The sequence below is a fragment of the Carassius gibelio genome, chromosome B8, assembly GCF_023724105.1.
Source record: "Carassius gibelio isolate Cgi1373 ecotype wild population from Czech Republic chromosome B8, carGib1.2-hapl.c, whole genome shotgun sequence".
Lineage (NCBI taxonomy): Eukaryota > Metazoa > Chordata > Actinopteri > Cypriniformes > Cyprinidae > Carassius > Carassius gibelio.
The window spans coordinates 6,953,102-6,969,250 of record NC_068403.1 but is presented as its reverse complement, the minus strand read 5'-3'; the positions used below and the strand labels follow the sequence as shown (position 1 = coordinate 6,969,250).

Here is a 16,149-nt window from a genome sequence, read left to right as displayed (position 1 = left end):
GAAATATTGTTCATTATTAACTAATATAGTTAACTTATGTTAACAAATTAAAATTTATTGGTAAATGTTACTGATTATTTAATAATTAAGAAATAGTTTAAGTCATTAGACATTTAACAATATATATGTGGATATGAAAAAGATGAATTAAATAAAAAATAAAATAAAAAACATAATTTTCTATGATTTTCTGGCCTCTAGTTTAAAACCGGTTCAAAGAAGTGCATTACAAGCAGTGGAATTATAATTTGAATAAATCTATTTATATATAATATATACAGTATGTATAAAACTTCCTGTCAGTGAAAAAACATAAGAACAGAAGTTGCCTCAGTATTCTTGCACGACCGTCATTATTTTTCAACTTTAATTTCATTACTAAGAATATTGTGAAACAACATTACAAAAGCAGAACTTCTCCTTGCACTTTCTACAACCTAACAAGAAGTCAGGAACTGTAATTCACCTCAGTAATCAGATTTTTACAAGCCAAATTAAAATAGCAGAATGCAGATTTATTTTTATCCTTTTTAATAAAGTAAGACAGCAGACCAAGATTTCATTTCACGGTCTAATTGTCTGCTGCCAGGTAACAGTTAGAGCAGAGTTACATCATCATATTTTCAGTTCATTTAGGACAGTGTCCATAATTAGTCTTTTTGTCACTCATCCAGCAAATCGTTTCTCCCCGAGCAAGAGGGCGCGGAGCTCCATATCAGCGCTGAAGTGCTCTTCTCAAGAGGTGCTGTCCTCACAGAAGGAGGAGAAGGCCGAGGAGAGGACGGACAGACTCGGAGGAGCCCGTAGTCTTGCCAGTCTGGATGGACAAGGTGGGCGCCACTGACCATATGAAAACTCTTCATAGGCCTAGAGGGCTTTTTCACATGAGAAAATATTATCTGAGAGACATTTTAAACTTTGGATTAACATAATCATTGGTTATCATGTTTCATATTTGACCATGGATTAGTTTTAGTTTCAAGTTTTCACATTGTACATCTGTAAACCCAGGGTTAAAGGGATTCACACAAACATGAAGATTCTGTCATAAATTAAATCACCCTCCGAATGGTCAGACCTATAAGAATGTCTGTCCTATGAGTTCCTTCTGTTGAACACAAAAGAAGATGTTTTGAAGAATGTTGGTTATGCTGACCAAAGTTGACGGTAGCCATTGACTTCCATAGTACTATGGAGAAAAAAATAAAAATACTATGAATGTCAGACTGCATTTAAACTAGCTTTTTCGACCCTCAAAGAAGGAAGCATTTTTAAAATGCTGCAGACTCTAGAATATTCTGAGGTTGCGCTTTAGTGTAAACGAACTGAAACGGAGAGTTTTGAAAACGTTGGCGTGGCTGCCCACATTCGCTCTGCGTATCCATGACGACCGTGTAAACAATAACATCATGCTCATTGTTGTACCCATAGATATGTGTAGGTAGATGGCCTATTCAGCCGCTCCAAGCATGTAGACACGTCCACCATCTAAATAATAAGCCATTTACCTATACATATCTATGGTTGAACCTGCTTAAATGGTCATGTGACATGAGTTTTTAGTTTTGGTATCGTATAGACAGAGAATGTTTCTAAAACGCAGTAAAAACGCCAGTGTAGACGAGGATCATTTTTGTTTTAAAATGCCAGTTTAAAATGAAAGCAGGGCTCCAATGACTACCATCAGCTGTTTGGTTACAAGCATTCTTTAAAATATCTTTAGTATTTTGGAAAAAGTGGAGGGTTAGTAATTGGGTTTTTGGGTGAACTATCCCTTTAATGTTCTTATTTGCATATTAATGGGATAAAAAGGGCATTAGTCTGGGGTTAAAAAGATACCTTTGTTGAAGTGCAGTGTAAAAAGCCCTTGATTGGCATCTTATGCCATCACTAAAGACAAATGGTGACATTTACTTGCAAACATCAGTTCTATTACCGCTGACATACACAAACAAGAAGTGTCTTCTTTTTATTTTGTGCAATATTTCTTGGAAAAACCCTGAAAAATGAGCTGCCGCCTGAAACAGTCATTTTTTTTCCTGACAGTCATGTCTTCCTCGTTTAATTCGCATTTACTACCATACACAAACCTCAGCGGCAGAAGTTACTAAGTGTCCTTGCTTTGACCTTTTGTACTGCTATATTAGTCATCTGCTCAGAGCTGCTGCTGGGTATGAATTATAATAGAAAATGTGAGATCTTACCGTTCAAAACTTTGGGGTCGGTATATACCGGTATATAAAAAATACTTTTATTCAGCAAGTATACATTAAATTCATAAAAAGTGACAGTAAAAACATTCACATTGTTACCCATTATGGTCACACTTTATTTTAGGGTCCATTTCACACTATTAACTAACCATTAACTATAACTTTTGCCTCAATTAACTCCTTATTTGATGCTTACTTATAGTTTATAAGGTAGTTCTTAAGTTTAGGAAACTGGGTAGGATTATAGAAATCATGCATTATATGTACTTTATAAGCACTAATAAACAGCCAATATGTTAATTATAGACATGCTAATAAGCAGCTAGTTATCAGTGTGAATTGGACCCCATACTAAAGTGTTACCCAAATTATTTATGTTTTAAATAAATGCTATTCTTTTGAACTTTATTCATCAAATAATCCTGAAAAAAAAATAAAAAATATTCAGCACAACTGTAAATCTTCTTGAGCAGCACATCAGCATGCTAGAATGATTTCTGAAGGATCACACGAGACTGGAGTAATGATGCTGAAAATTCAGCGTTGACATGGTTGAATGGTTATTTTACATTGCAATAATATTTTACATTTTTTGCTGTTTCAAATAATACTTCTTACAAAAACAATAATATTTTGTAGACTCCACACATTTAAATGTTAGTTTAGTTACTTTGTCATGTACTGTACTTGATTATTCCTCCCAGTTACCTCGTATGATGTTTTGTCTGCTCATCCCACAGTGTACTGGTCCTATAACCGTCCTGACCTGGTCCCTCAGACTCCTTACCCCTATGAAGCCTCTTCCTTGAGCCACACCCTCTCCCCACCCTCTATTTATGTCACCGATGGGTACCGGGAGGCCAGATCGAACGAAAGGTGACACTTCACATCTCACAAAGCTTCAGACCCATCAACCCAACACACACCTCTTACCTCCTCACATCTCCACTTCTCTTAAAACCACAGAGATACTGAATGGGGCAGTTCAACTAAAATATGAAAATTCAGTCATCATTTAACAAACACATTTGACTTCTTTCCATGGAACACAAATGGATCATTTTTTCTTTTAGCCACTTAGTCATAATGAAAATGGACTGAGGCTTTCAGGCTTCAGAAGGGGGTTATAGCACCATAAAAGTATCGTAAAAATAACCATATGACTTGTGCATCATATGATTTTAAATGTTATGAGATGAACAGACCAAAATGTAAGTGGTTATGCTCCAATTATCCTCTTTGAACCACAGTGATCATTCAGAGCAGTTTTGTGAACTGAATCAGTTGATTCATTAACAAGATCTGACTCAAAAGAATGATTTCTGCACAAATCCAGCATTGCTTCTTCTGTCTTTAACACACCAAGGAAAGCTAGATGTCATTATTTTTGTGCTTTCATTTCAGTTTCAAGTTATTTACTAGTTTAATAATACATTGGAGTACTTTTTAAAGCCCAAAAACTTTCATTTAACCATAATTTCATGGAAATTGTTCAAAACCTTTTTTGTTTCTCCAAAGAAAGAACGTGAAATAGGTTAGGAATGACATGAGGGTTGAGTAAATATTGACAAACCAGATCAGTTCAGTTGATTAATAAATCATTCAGAGTGAATTTAAAGGGAATCGGTTAAGTTCAAAAGAATCATTCCTTCACAAATTAAAACTTATCTCATAGAGATACATACCAAGGAAAGCTAAATAATCATAATTTTTATCATATGATTTGAGTTTCAGGTTTGTTCCTTTACTTATTTACTTATTACATTTAAAAGAGCAACAGATACTTCAAAATCCTTTTGTTTTCCATTAAAGAAAGCTTAGGAATGACAGGAGGGTTGAGTAAATGATGACAAATATTCGATTTTTGTGTGAACTATTCCTTTAACTAACAAAGTCAGTTGAATATAGCCAAACAATGCCACCGTGTGACACTTGAGCTCGATGTCTTGTATCCTGCTGTAGCGTGAGCAGCTGACCAGGTGCTTTCATGCTACACTTGTTCTGCTGCTGGATTCTTTGTGTCTGGTTTTCACTGATCTCTTCACCTTTGACTCACACCTGTTTTAAGAGGAATTCCTGTGAAAAGACCTCATAAATATTTCACCTGCTTGCTAAGGACGGATAAAATAGTGGTGTTGTTTTATGACACACAATACCACGAAAAGGGGCATTCGGTGCTCCTCAGCTTGAACAATGATTACTGAGATAAAAGAGCTTGGTCTGATGCTATCTTGTTGACTTAACATAATAGGTTAAGTAAAGGTGGTTGCTAAGCCAGACTATTGCAATTGCTTAGATTTCATCTTAGGGATGTACACATTTCAAATGGTAAGTTTGATCTCGGAAAAGTTTACATTTTGCTCACCAAGGCTGCATTTATTTGATTTACAATACAGACACCAGTAATAAAAAGTGAAATATTTTTACAATTTAAAATATTGTTTTCTGTTTGAATGCATTTTAAAATGAAATTTATTTCGGTGATGCAAAGCTGAATTTTCAGCAGCATTACTCTTGTCTTCAATGACACATGAACCATCAGATATCATTCTGATTTTTTTATCATCATCTTAATATTTTGGTGGAAAGTTCTAAGAAATTAAAAAAACAACTTCAAAAAAACAAGTCTTCACTGTCACTTTTGATCAATTTAATGCGTTCTTTTCGAATTAAAGTATTGATTTCTTTCAAAAAATATACCTCGCTGACCTCAGGCAGTCAAAGCGTTTGATGAAGTCCAGGGTGAGCCTGTGTTAATGAACACCCTCAGCGTCTGAAAAGTGTCACATGCTCAAAGTGCTTTATGTTCATGAGGTGAACAAGGGTCTGGTTGCCATGGCAGCAATAACTCAAGAGATTATTACAGGCAATAAAAACATAAGCACATTCCAAAGTGGATCTAGATGGCCAGCACTCATCTGAAACATGTCACAGTAATGATGAGAAATTTACAGCACTCTGTACTGGTCTCCCTCACACACAGACACACAGGCTTTGCTCAATATTCATCCGTCATGTTTTGAGGACTCTTCATTTGTCCTCTGATTCACTGCTGCTGTTGTTTCCTTTCAGATGTGCCTGCTCAACATTTACATTGGAGGACAGCGGCATCTGTCTGACATCGGAGCAAAGCACCATGGACATAGACAGAGATGACGACTCGGTGCTGGATGTCTACTTTGTGAGTTTGTGCAGGACAGTTAGTCGATCTCTAAGGATCTAGGGATCTTAGTCAGGGTCATATTGAACATTTTAAAATATGAGGAACATAAGTATAATGAGTTCAATAGATTGCACTGTTTTTTGATTTATGAGTGTTTTATTGACCTAATTATCAATACCAAGGAACACTATATATCCACTGTGCTATTTAATCCCTCACAGCCTTATTTTTACTCCCATTGAATTAAATATGATGCTTACCCTGCATAAGGTGTTTGGGATCTGCAATGAAACTGTCAAAAATAATACAAATCTGTTATTATGTGGCTCTTTGGAATAGAAGATTCTAATTGGTCAGTTGCAGCATAGCAGGTAATATTCTGTATATTAACCAATAAACATTCAGGACCAATTATAATCTATTTTGTGCATATGTACAGTATATGAATATATTGTTTTTATTGAATTTATTATTGAATTAAATATTTATAAATTATAAATATATACAATATAATAATGAACATGTATGTATACATTTTCTTTTTTTTAGGTTTTTTATATTAATGTTATATGTTAATTCTTAACATTATAAATGTAATGTATAAAATATTAGATATATCATGTATGAATAACAGATTTAATTCTAAGTTACTGTTTATATTATATTAAAAAGGTTTATTATTATTATTATTATTATTATTATAAATACAAACCTTTTACCTATAACAAATGTTATTCTTTTATTTTAATTTATAATAAAATTATAACTTGTAGTTTTGACTGACAAATCTTATCCCTGATTTTTATCAATATTTATAAATATCAGATTAAGGCTAGTCAGTCAGTTTTACAATTTATCATTTAAAAAGGTTTAATAATAAAAATAAAAGAATAACATTTGTAATATAAATAATACAATTTAGAATTTAATATGATATTATAAATATTAAAACATTTATAACATGTTAAATAAAATATCAATATTTAGACATATCAGAATATGTCTATAATGTATAAAAATGCAAAAATATATTAGGAAAGAAGTAATAAGATAAACCTTTGTAATATATTATATAAAATAAATAATAAGCATAAAATAATAATATAAAACAAAATAATCTCCTACTGTTAAAATATTATAAATGTATAAAAAACAATACTGTAATTATTTATATTACATTAAAAGCCTTTAATATACTTTTTAATGTACTGTATATTATGAAAGTAGTACTGCCACTAATAATTTACAACTTCTATAAACGTTGATCATATTGTTGCTCTCTTTTCCAGTAAGGACCAAAATGAGATGACCTCCCCATCACCTGCTTCTGCAGTCCTCCAGATCCTCATGTGCCGAGAGCGCCACCTGCTGCCAAACAAAGAAAACATTCGCCAATACAACATCAGCAAACATCGGATCACAGTGCTAAACATTTCCTCTGTTTGGAGGGAAACTGGCTACAAGAGTTCAGATTCATGGACATCTGTAACCAGATGCTGATTCAGCTTTTGTAGCCCTTACATTACAGCCAGCTCTGGGCGCTGACTGAAGACAGACGTCACATCACGCCATTCATTGTTTTGGAAACATGCAATAATTACGCTCCTTTGATATGCAAAGATGGTTTATAACGGCTATCTTCTTTACCTCTTAAAGGATCTAGTCTTTAGTGATGCATTGCGTGGCGATTCAAACTCTATGGAACCGAGCTTTGTGCAGTTTTCATACATTATACAAGTGTGTGTTATCGTAGTTCTCCCCACTGGAGTAATAATCCTGACGTTTTCTTTCCAAGCCAACACAGTTTCTAGGAAACAACAGATGTTCTCAGACATCTCTGTAAATGAACTGTAAATGTAGGAGTGTCTTTCACTGTGTAACGTCAGTCATGCTCAGATTTACACTGGTACATCAGCTCCTGATAATCAAGAGTGGGATTTGCATTGGCAGTGTGCATTATTTACGTGTATCCAGATGCCAGAATGATTTTATGTGCTAAAATGCAGTCAGTCTTTCAAGTGGGGACGGGTGAGTTTCATACACGCATATACAATCTCTCAGGAGATCCTTTTCCTAGAGCTGTCCAAATGATTGCTTGATGTTAGATGCTAGTGCACTTCTGATTTGAAATGCCATGTCAGAACCGTCTTTTGAATATTATTGCACATTTTATTTGTTTTAAGGCCATAATTTATTAAATCATTATTATAAATGAACTTTGTGTTGGTCTGAATTTCATGTGAACCAGTATTTGGCCGTTTTGAGATTATAGCGACATGCATTGTTTGTGAATGAGTGTCCATTTTATTTTGGCAAATTTGTATGTATTTCGCTCCCGTTCAATTGTGTTATGTACAGTCTGCACTTACATTCAAATATTTCGGGTTTAGTAAGATTTTTGAATATATTTGAAAAAAAGTATTTTGTGCTCACCAAGGCTGTAATCACTTGATCAAAAATACAGAAACATCATATTATTACAATTTAGAAAAAAAAACAGTTTTCTATTTGAATAAATTAAAAAATGTAATTAATAATGATGATGGCAAAACTAAATTTTCAGTGGCCACTAGTCCAGTTTTCAGTGTCACATGATCCTTTAGAAATCATTTTAATATGCAGATTTGGTACTTGGTAATTTTTTTTTAAATAACACGGTTTATTTAAAATAGAAATCCTTTGTAAATATTATAAATGTTTTCAATGTCACTTTTGATCAGTACAGAAAATATCGGGCAAAATGTAAAAGCTTTTTCTGTCTGTGAGGTTTGTGTTTTTAGCTCATTGGGGTAAACATTTTTTTATTTTATTTTAAAACCACAAAACATTTTATATATAGGTATTAATACTAACACTTAAAAACAATATAAAATCTAATTAATTACTGTGCATAAACAACATATATATTATATAATGTAACATATATAATGTAGTGATTATAAGTAGGCTAGTAGTTGTTGCTGTAGTAGCAGTAGTGTTGACAGCACTTTTAGCATCAGTGTGTCTCTCGACCCAATATAAACATGACACAACAGTGTCACTCACCAGCACCTCCCAGAAGTCTGCAGGGTGTTTCGTTATGATTGTAACACCTTCCCCGAGTTCTACCACTATCTTCGAGAGTTCTTCCATTCTAGAAAGTACGAGTCACAGCTCCACACCTCCTCCCATCGGTCAGCTCTGGTCATTTGCTGTATTTTTTAAGAGGCTAATCCTGCTGTTTTAATGTTGTGTGCAAGTATATTGTCTGAAAGCTCAATCAAACTAAGTTGAAATGGAACACTTGAATGAATTTGACTGTATACAGGAAAGAGTTGCATGTGAACAATATGTAACCTTTTAAACTGTAACATTCTTTGTTAGATGGGAGAAATCGCAGATCCAGTTCTATTCAAGGAAGAGGGCAACAAGCACTTCCAGGCCAGAGAAATCGACAAAGCCATCGAGTGCTACTAAATCCATTAAGTCCTGTAAAGACAAGAAAGCACTGGCAGTCATCTACAGGAACAGATCAGTCTGTTTCCTGAAAAAGGTATGAATCATTTATACATTACAAGCCTATATAAAACCTCAGAGCTGAGATCCAACAGAAGGTAATGATCGTTTTTCTCAAGATGCTTTTGAGTTCACATGCAAATCTGAGTTTCTAAAGAGTTCCCCACAGCTGAAAACAACCTTCTCAACCGACTCCAGAGTACAGAACATGTTTGACATTCTGTTTTCAGATGAATCAGATAAGGAAAAGCAAGAAAACAACTTCCTATGCTGTTTACTGTTAGCTTAAAACAGTAAAAACACATATTCTCAGTCACATATTTCTCAGTAAACCTGAACAAAAATGCTTGTTGGGTCCACTAGGCTGCCAACAACCTGATTGTCCTGGTCAGAGAGGATGCGGGTGCAGAGGGAATATTCCAGAATAACGGTGTGCCTTTACTCGTGCAACTCATTGAGAGAGGAAAACCTGAGATGATCCTGGCTGCCATCCAAACCCTGTCAGGAATGTGCACAGGCCACAGAGCAAGGGTAAGTAAAACTGCAAAAAAAAAAATAATAATAATAATAATTTAATGATTTCATTACAAAAATAATTTTATAACCTTTTCCCCCTAAAAAAAAATCCTCCATTTAAACATCCTCACAATATTGCAGTTTTCCCCTTTTTTAAAGCATAAATCATAAAATTTGATGCTTATTTTTGTGACTAAGACATATATCCCTCAATCAACATATTCTTTGAATTTATAAATTTTATAATATAATATAATATAATATAATAATTCATGCACTTATTAAGATGCTGTATTATTTTTTTTATTTTTTATTTTAAATGATTGAATTTTATTTTCTTGAAAAACAAGACAAAGATACTGTTTAAAATTATTTTGGTGGTTTGTGCAATAATTAATAAAAATTAAATAATATAGATGAATAATATAATAATGGATACAATAAAGGCTACCAAACAAAAATAATTGGTAAAAATGCATTTTCTTGTTTTTGGCAGAAAAACAAACATCCTTAAATCAACATATTGTCTAAATTTAAATATTATCAATAAACATATAATATCATATAATATAATATAAAGATACTCACTTATATATATATATATATATATATATATATATATATATATATATATATATATATATATATATATATATATATATATATATATATATATAATTAAAAAAAATACTAAAATTGTTTTGCCAGTTGCAGAAACAAATGCGATGAAAGTAGTAAGCTAATAAGAAAAAAAGGCCACAAAACACCCATTTAATTGCATGGGATCTTAAAGGAACATCAGTCATCTTGGTGCACTTCCTCTTTTCACTTTATTTGTGACCATTTGTTTAAAATATCTGTGCTAATAATATGTTTGGGTTTTAAAGACATCTGCCATCATCCACACGGTGGGAATTAGAAAGCTGTGCAGCATAGATAATGAAGAGATTGTTCTGGCCACTGCAAACCTGTTCCAGTGTGTCTATGACTCCCTTTCTGGAGGAGACAAGAGAAATTACGGCAAAGAAGAGGCCCTTGTACTCGGTAAGAGAGGATATCTGAGCACATATTACTGAAGATTGTTATAATTGACCCGACTGAGTGCAATTGAGATAAATTGTAAATTGCTCTTGTCCAATAACTGGCAGACTCCAGTAAGGACTTGAAGGAAATTCTACTTGCCTTGTTGGAAATGATCGTGAGCAAGAAGGTATCTGAACATGGCCGAGACCAGGCTCTGAACCTCCTGACCAAGAATGTGCCAAGAAAAGACAAGAAAAACACGGATAACTCCGAAGGCCTTTTCACCATTGACCATGGTTTGTTATTAATCATTTTAGTTCATAAATATATCAATGTCATAATAACAGTGGATAGCTGTGCATGGGCTTTAATGTATTTGGAGTATTCTAACTGAGCAACAGTGTGTATGAGGATAATTATTTGCATAAAATGCACCCAAAGCAGTTTTTTATAGCCTTTCTTCTAATATAAAATCTTAACATGATTATAAGGACTTACAGAGTATGTGCTTTTTGCATATGAATGGTCAATTTCATATGCTGTTACCCTGAGAGAGATAACTTCAGAGATATCTGTGATGAATATATTAAGTAAGTTCCACTTTCACTACAAAAAATTAGGATTGAATATAAACATCTATATGGAGTTGATAATTAATGTCGCTGGTTACCATTAACAGGAGCAAGTTTGACCCCAACGACATGGATAAAAACATCCATGCAATCAATACTCTGTCAGGCCTTCTTCAGGGGCCTTTCGATGTGGGCAACGTCCTTGTGGGTCTTCAGGGGGTTATGGAGATGATGGTGGCCCTGTGTGGATCTAAGCGAGAAGTGGATCAGTGGGTAGCAGTGGAGGCCCTCATTCACACGTCCACCAAAACCAGCAAGACCTCCTTCTTCATCAGCAATTGAGTAACTCTGTTGAAGGACATGTACAAGAAAACAAAAAATGAGAAGATCAAGATCAGAGCCCTTGTGGTGAGCAGACACTTTACGCACTATTCAAACTGTGTTTTTTGTGTTCATTAGTTATTGAACAAGAGCAGTTGTTATATTTTTGCATATGTAACATGATACATCTAATTTATTTTCTCAGGGTCTGTGTAAACTGGGGTCCGCTGGAGGAGATGATTACAGCATGAGAGAATTTGCTGAGGGCTCCACTGAGAAACAAGCAGTGCAGAAAGTGAGCATGCCAGCTATTCTTCATCTTTAGGATTAATATGATATTTTAATATAATTTTGCATGAGCTCTGTTCAAACATAAAGTAGCATTCAAAGGTTTGGGGTCAGTGAGATTTGTATTTGGCTCTAAAAAGCAACTTGTAATTTTCAAAAGATTTATACTTCAAATAAATGCATTTTTTTTTTACAGTTTTAAGTGGTTGTTTTCAGCATTGATAATAATATGAAATGCTTCTAGAGCAGGAAATAAGTATATTGGTTTTTGAAGGATGTGACACTGAAGACTGGAGTAATGCTCCTGAAAATTCATTAACATACGACCACCTTCAGTTACATTGTCAACAGTGGCAGTGGTTCAGCATTGCATTTCAACTAGATTTGGTTTATTCCAGGTGGCTCTGCAACCCTACACTTGATGTGCGTACAAGGAAATGGGCCGTTGAAGGTTTGGCTTACCTTACGAATGATGCTGACGTAAAAGATGACTTTGTTGAGGATGAAGCAGCCCCAAGGGCAATGTTTGAACTTGCCAAGGTGTGTGTTAAAAGATAAAAAGACTTAATTAACCTGATCAATTGTGCAGATTTTTTCAATCCATATTACTTAATAGAGATTTACATATAAATGTACAAATGGTAACACATCATTGTTCTCTTCTAGTCAAAAGATAAGACCATCCTCTATGCGGTCGCCTGCACCCTGGTCAATTGCACCAACAGCTAGGACAAGAAAGAGATCATCCCTGAGATGGTGCAGCTGGCCAAGTTCTCCAAACAACACGTCCCTGGGCAGCACCCGAAGGTAACATACACAGAATCCTGTGATGTGGCAAATCGATCTTTAAAACTACAAATACTCCACGTAGTTTCTCAATTAATGTATGCTTAGTATACAAGAATTAGAATTTGTTTTAGATAAGGTCTGTGATGTCACTTCTTGAAATGCTATGCTGGACGAGTTAATATATAGCTACATTTTAAAACATTTATCTTGTGCTTCAGGATAAGAAGGACTTCATTGAAAGGCGAGTGAAGAGGCTTTTGAAAGCTGGAGTCACATCAGCTCTCGCTGTCATGGTCAAATCAGATAATTCTATCCTGACTGATCAGACCAAAGAGATGCTAGCACGGTAAGACTCAAAAATGGGTCAAAAGTCTGTTCTGATTAGGGTTGGCAGCAAACACAGCTTGTTTTACACTGAATTACTGACTTCATCAAATGAAAGCATTGAAATTCAAAAGACATTTAGAAATCACATTTAATAAAAGACTATTTATTGATTGATTGATTAAACTTTTTTTATTGTAATTTATTTTGTTATTACATGCTTTGGCTGAATGTCACTTCACTTTGTTTTTAAATCTATAGCCTGATGCTAAAGCTAGCATTCCAAAATCTAATATGAGCTGATGATTTTTTGCTGCTGAAGTTAATGCTCTTACTATTTTTGTCCACACAGAGTGTTTCTTGCCTTGGCAGAAAATATTAAAGATCGTGGCTCAAGGTGGAGGAAAGGTAAAAGGCCACGGACCAAACACAGCCCCAGTAGATACTTCAGTAAATCTTTTGTAATTAAAACTTTTCACTACTATGTGCTACAGGCTTTGATACCATTAGCACTCGAGGGAACTGACAAAGGAAAAATAAAGGCCAACCATGCTCTGGCAAAGATAGCAGCCATCTCCAACCCTGAAATCATCTTCCCTGGCGAGAGGGTGAGATAACCTTTTACATGTTTATCACTACAAAAGTTTTTGAGATGTTAAAAGATATGCAATAAACTGTGATTTGTTCCTTCTCTTTAACTTTTGTTTAACTGACAAATGTACAAAGAAAATATTTTTCTTTTCACTAGCTATATTATGTACTTGTCGAAAGACCTAAATTCTTTGCAATTCTGCAGTGCGAAACGGGATTTGTTTGACACTTCTCTTGTGAAATTTGGCACAAGTGATGAGCCATGATCCAGCTTTGCTTGCAAAGACTGAGATGCTCCTTTTATAACCTTTTATACATGATACGTGGACATATTACCAGTACACCTGCTTACTGTGAAATGTTTCAAATCAGTTTAACATGGATATTCTATAACCTTTTACCTTGCCTCTGTCCCAGAAACTTTTTATGTGTTGCAGCCATCAAAAACTGAAGAAACTGGCTGTTAAGATCACTAAAGTAGTATGTATCATAAACAGCAGTCAGTTCTATGTGAATCATTTGTCAAACTGTCATCTACCACTTTCCTAAGTATTGTGGTACATGTGGTCCAATGTTGCTATCAGATACTCATACCAAAAATGATGTCTGTTATTATGTTTTATTATCTACAGACTGGGCAGTGGCTTGAGATCATACAGTGATTGTGCATTCATGACAACCCTGAAATTCAGCACAGAGGTCTTGTGACAGTGTTTAATATGCTGGATGCTGATGAACAACTAGCCAAGAAGCTCATTGAATGTGAACTGCTGGAAATCCTGACATATGGCAAAACTAGAGGACAACCCCAAGAAGCAGGATGCTATTAATGCTGCCCGCGCCTGTCTGTCTAGAGCCATGGATAGTGGACTCATCAAACCATTTTCATATTAAACAGAAAACAGTATTGTGACATATGATTAGAGGCGAATAGAGAACGATCTGTTTTCTGGGAAAGTGGAAAGACTGCAAACCATTTGCAATATGTTTTATTTTTCTACTGATAAGCATTGTTCTTTTTAATAGATGATATGTTTGTGTGGCTGTGGAATTTGTTATTTATTTTACGTGCTCATTTAATATTTTATGTATATGCACTTGTGAAGTTTTGATTCACAGATAAAAATCTTTGATGAATGGAATCAATTTCTTCATAATGACATTACCACAATTACCCTTTTTAATTTATTTGTGCAAGTAAACCAATAAAAATATACAATTTTACAGTTTAATTAACCTTATTAAAATATTGCAAAAATAAAAACAACATTTTAGCCCACAATGAGCAAAAACAGCAATTTGATGCAAATGCTGACATTTATATGGCCAGAAAGTATGGCCATATTATTGATAGTATAGGGTCAAAAATTATCAAAAAGACTTCTATTTTCCTGTCCCAAACTATCTTGAGTAACAAAAGTCCCATTTGGCATTTCTGAAGGCATTGAAGTGCGTATATCAATCAAGGCCTGTAGGCCAGCATGTGTTTAGATCTGGGTCTGCTAATTGTCACACCTTTTGCACAGAGGGGGGAGGTGTAGCCTGCTGATTGGTCAGTTTGAATGTCTCACATTTAGGTTTCAGTCACATGGTCAAGGAAGGGATAAAAGAAGACTTGCTCTCTCTTACTGCTCACTCTTTCTCTTTGCTGACTCTTTCCTTTGCTGGAGCGCTCTTCTCGGGGCCTTGCCCTCTCTTCCTCCCCCTCTCTCTTTCTGTGTCAGGTAATATTTAACATGTTGGATACAATTAACTATATCTATCTATTTTGTAACCAATTCAAATGAAACCATAACAAAATTTTGTTATTAAACCATTTCAATTATTAATTATGTGTTAACTAGTCTTGATTCTATATTATCTTGAAGTGCTACCTATTGCAATGCAATATAGTCACTTAATAGCAAAGTTCTCCCACATCTTTACCTATTGTAACTGTGCTTATTTCCGTCGCTGGTATAAGTGGCAGTGGGTGGTAATAGACTAGAAACGTCCAGTTTCATATACCATTGTGCTGATAACGTTTCTTTAGTCCTTTGGCAATCCTACAGCCTGAACCACTATAGGGACACCACCCTTTCAATTGCACAGTCAATCAATAGGATTTATAAGACGGTATTTCAGACTACTTTCATAAAATGCATTGTTGGGGAATTTACAGTTAAAACCCAAGGACCAGATACTTGGCAATGAAGACCAGGAGTCAGAGATGAGTTCAATTACTAATAATAATTTTACTTGAAGAAAATAGTTTGCAATTTCATCAGCAGAAGTCAGCTTCAATACTCTCGACGGAGTTCATAGGCCGCCCCCCATACAACTCAAAATCAACCACAGTTATACCCTGACAGAGGATACTAATTGCGTCAATACATAAGTCAACTAAATTCTGATTGGTTCCAAAACCTAGATAAACTCTCCAAAGACGTATATCTGATACGCTGGACACTGGCAGTTGATCGTTTGTCCTGGGACTGTCTGAGCTTCTCCCTGTACAGACAGATACTAACACACATACACAGAGAAACTTATCTAAAATTCAAGGCTTTCTAGCACAGGCGAGTGTCTTATCATTACGGTTGGATACACACACATAATATGTGGACATTAAAGCTGCGGTAGGGAACTTTTGACGCTCTAGCGGTTAATAAACAGAACTGCTTGCGTCTTGCGGAAGAACATCGTAGCCGGAACTACTTCTCTCTGTTTATGTCTATGAAGAATCACAAAGGTACTGGGTTACTCCGCCGCGGTACCCCCGAAGCAATCTAAAATAGTCAGAATATAAACACTTATTATAGGTGTACCCTAGTGATTCAGGGCAAGCTAAAAACACGGTTTGGAAAATGGATTC

At 34.8% G+C, this 16,149-nt stretch overlaps 1 protein-coding gene and 1 pseudogene across 2 annotated transcripts in view; both read left to right on the top strand.

Annotated features, from left to right (window-relative positions):
- The window catches only part of pip5k1bb (phosphatidylinositol-4-phosphate 5-kinase, type I, beta b), a 43,628-nt gene extending 36,036 nt beyond the window's left edge, over positions 1 to 7,592 (top strand). For both annotated transcript variants that reach the window (XM_052563742.1, XM_052563743.1), the window contains exons 12-15: positions 675 to 830; positions 2,954 to 3,089; positions 5,286 to 5,394; positions 6,666 to 7,592. In XM_052563742.1, coding sequence (XP_052419702.1) covers positions 675 to 830; positions 2,954 to 3,089; positions 5,286 to 5,394; positions 6,666 to 6,668 — 404 coding nt within the window. In that variant the 3' untranslated portion in view covers positions 6,669 to 7,592. The remainder of the gene's footprint in view (positions 1 to 674; positions 831 to 2,953; positions 3,090 to 5,285; positions 5,395 to 6,665) is intronic.
- An 863-nt stretch (positions 7,593 to 8,455) lies between these two features.
- Positions 8,456 to 15,813, top strand: LOC127964141 (protein unc-45 homolog B-like; annotated as a pseudogene).
- Positions 15,814 to 16,149: the final 336 nt, after the last annotated feature.